Raw genomic sequence first — 659 nt, forward strand, 5'->3', positions numbered from 1 at the left:
TACAAGTGAAGTACCGTCACCAATGGAATGGTGGACTTTAAATACGCCTACAGCTTCGGCTTCAGTCGTTTTGACATTGAGAATATGAAGTTCCCAAAGTGGTTTTGACATATCAATTGTGGTTTTGCTTAGTTCTGATATGTAATCTTCAACGAATCTATCCGTTGATATATCATCCAGCATAGCAGGATTAATTTCTGGTACTACAACATGGTTTTCTATATTCACCTCTGTTGGTACCCATTTCATCTCCCCTCCTTTTCCTCCAACCTCTACCTGGGTTTTCACAGTAATATACATTAGAACCAAGTTAGAGATGTGAACTCACAAGAGGAAATAGAGAAAAAAATGTAAACTAAATCACATATATAAGTTACAAAATTAAAGTGTAATTATAAGAAATATATATATATATATATATATATATATATACCTGCAAACTGCAGAAGCGTGGATGTTTAAGTACTGTGGTAAGTAAACCTTCCTTAATGATATTGGGATTAATCCTGGTTTTACAGCCCAGCATTGCAATTATGTATAAGTTAAACTTCGGTTCATGAAATAAACGAGCTGATGGATCTAATAACTCCTCTTCTTCTGCTTTTTCTTCTTCCTTTAATCCACCATTAATATTATCACTTTCTTTTTTCAAAATACTG

General features: G+C 33.5%; 1 protein-coding gene across 1 annotated transcript; it reads right to left on the bottom strand.

The window, feature by feature from the left end:
* Positions 1-3: 3 nt before the first annotated feature.
* LOC113340797 (O-acyltransferase WSD1-like) lies at positions 4-624 on the bottom strand (the record flags this gene model as incomplete). The annotated part of the gene is made up of 2 exons (XM_026585870.1): positions 434-624; positions 4-276 (listed from the first exon to the last, which is right to left on the bottom strand). Coding segments are annotated over exons 1-2 (366 nt in total), but the record flags the coding sequence as incomplete, so codon positions are not given.
* Positions 625-659: the final 35 nt, after the last annotated feature.

This window comes from Papaver somniferum, unplaced genomic scaffold (genome assembly GCF_003573695.1).
Source record: "Papaver somniferum cultivar HN1 unplaced genomic scaffold, ASM357369v1 unplaced-scaffold_23738, whole genome shotgun sequence".
Classification (NCBI taxonomy): domain Eukaryota; kingdom Viridiplantae; phylum Streptophyta; class Magnoliopsida; order Ranunculales; family Papaveraceae; genus Papaver; species Papaver somniferum.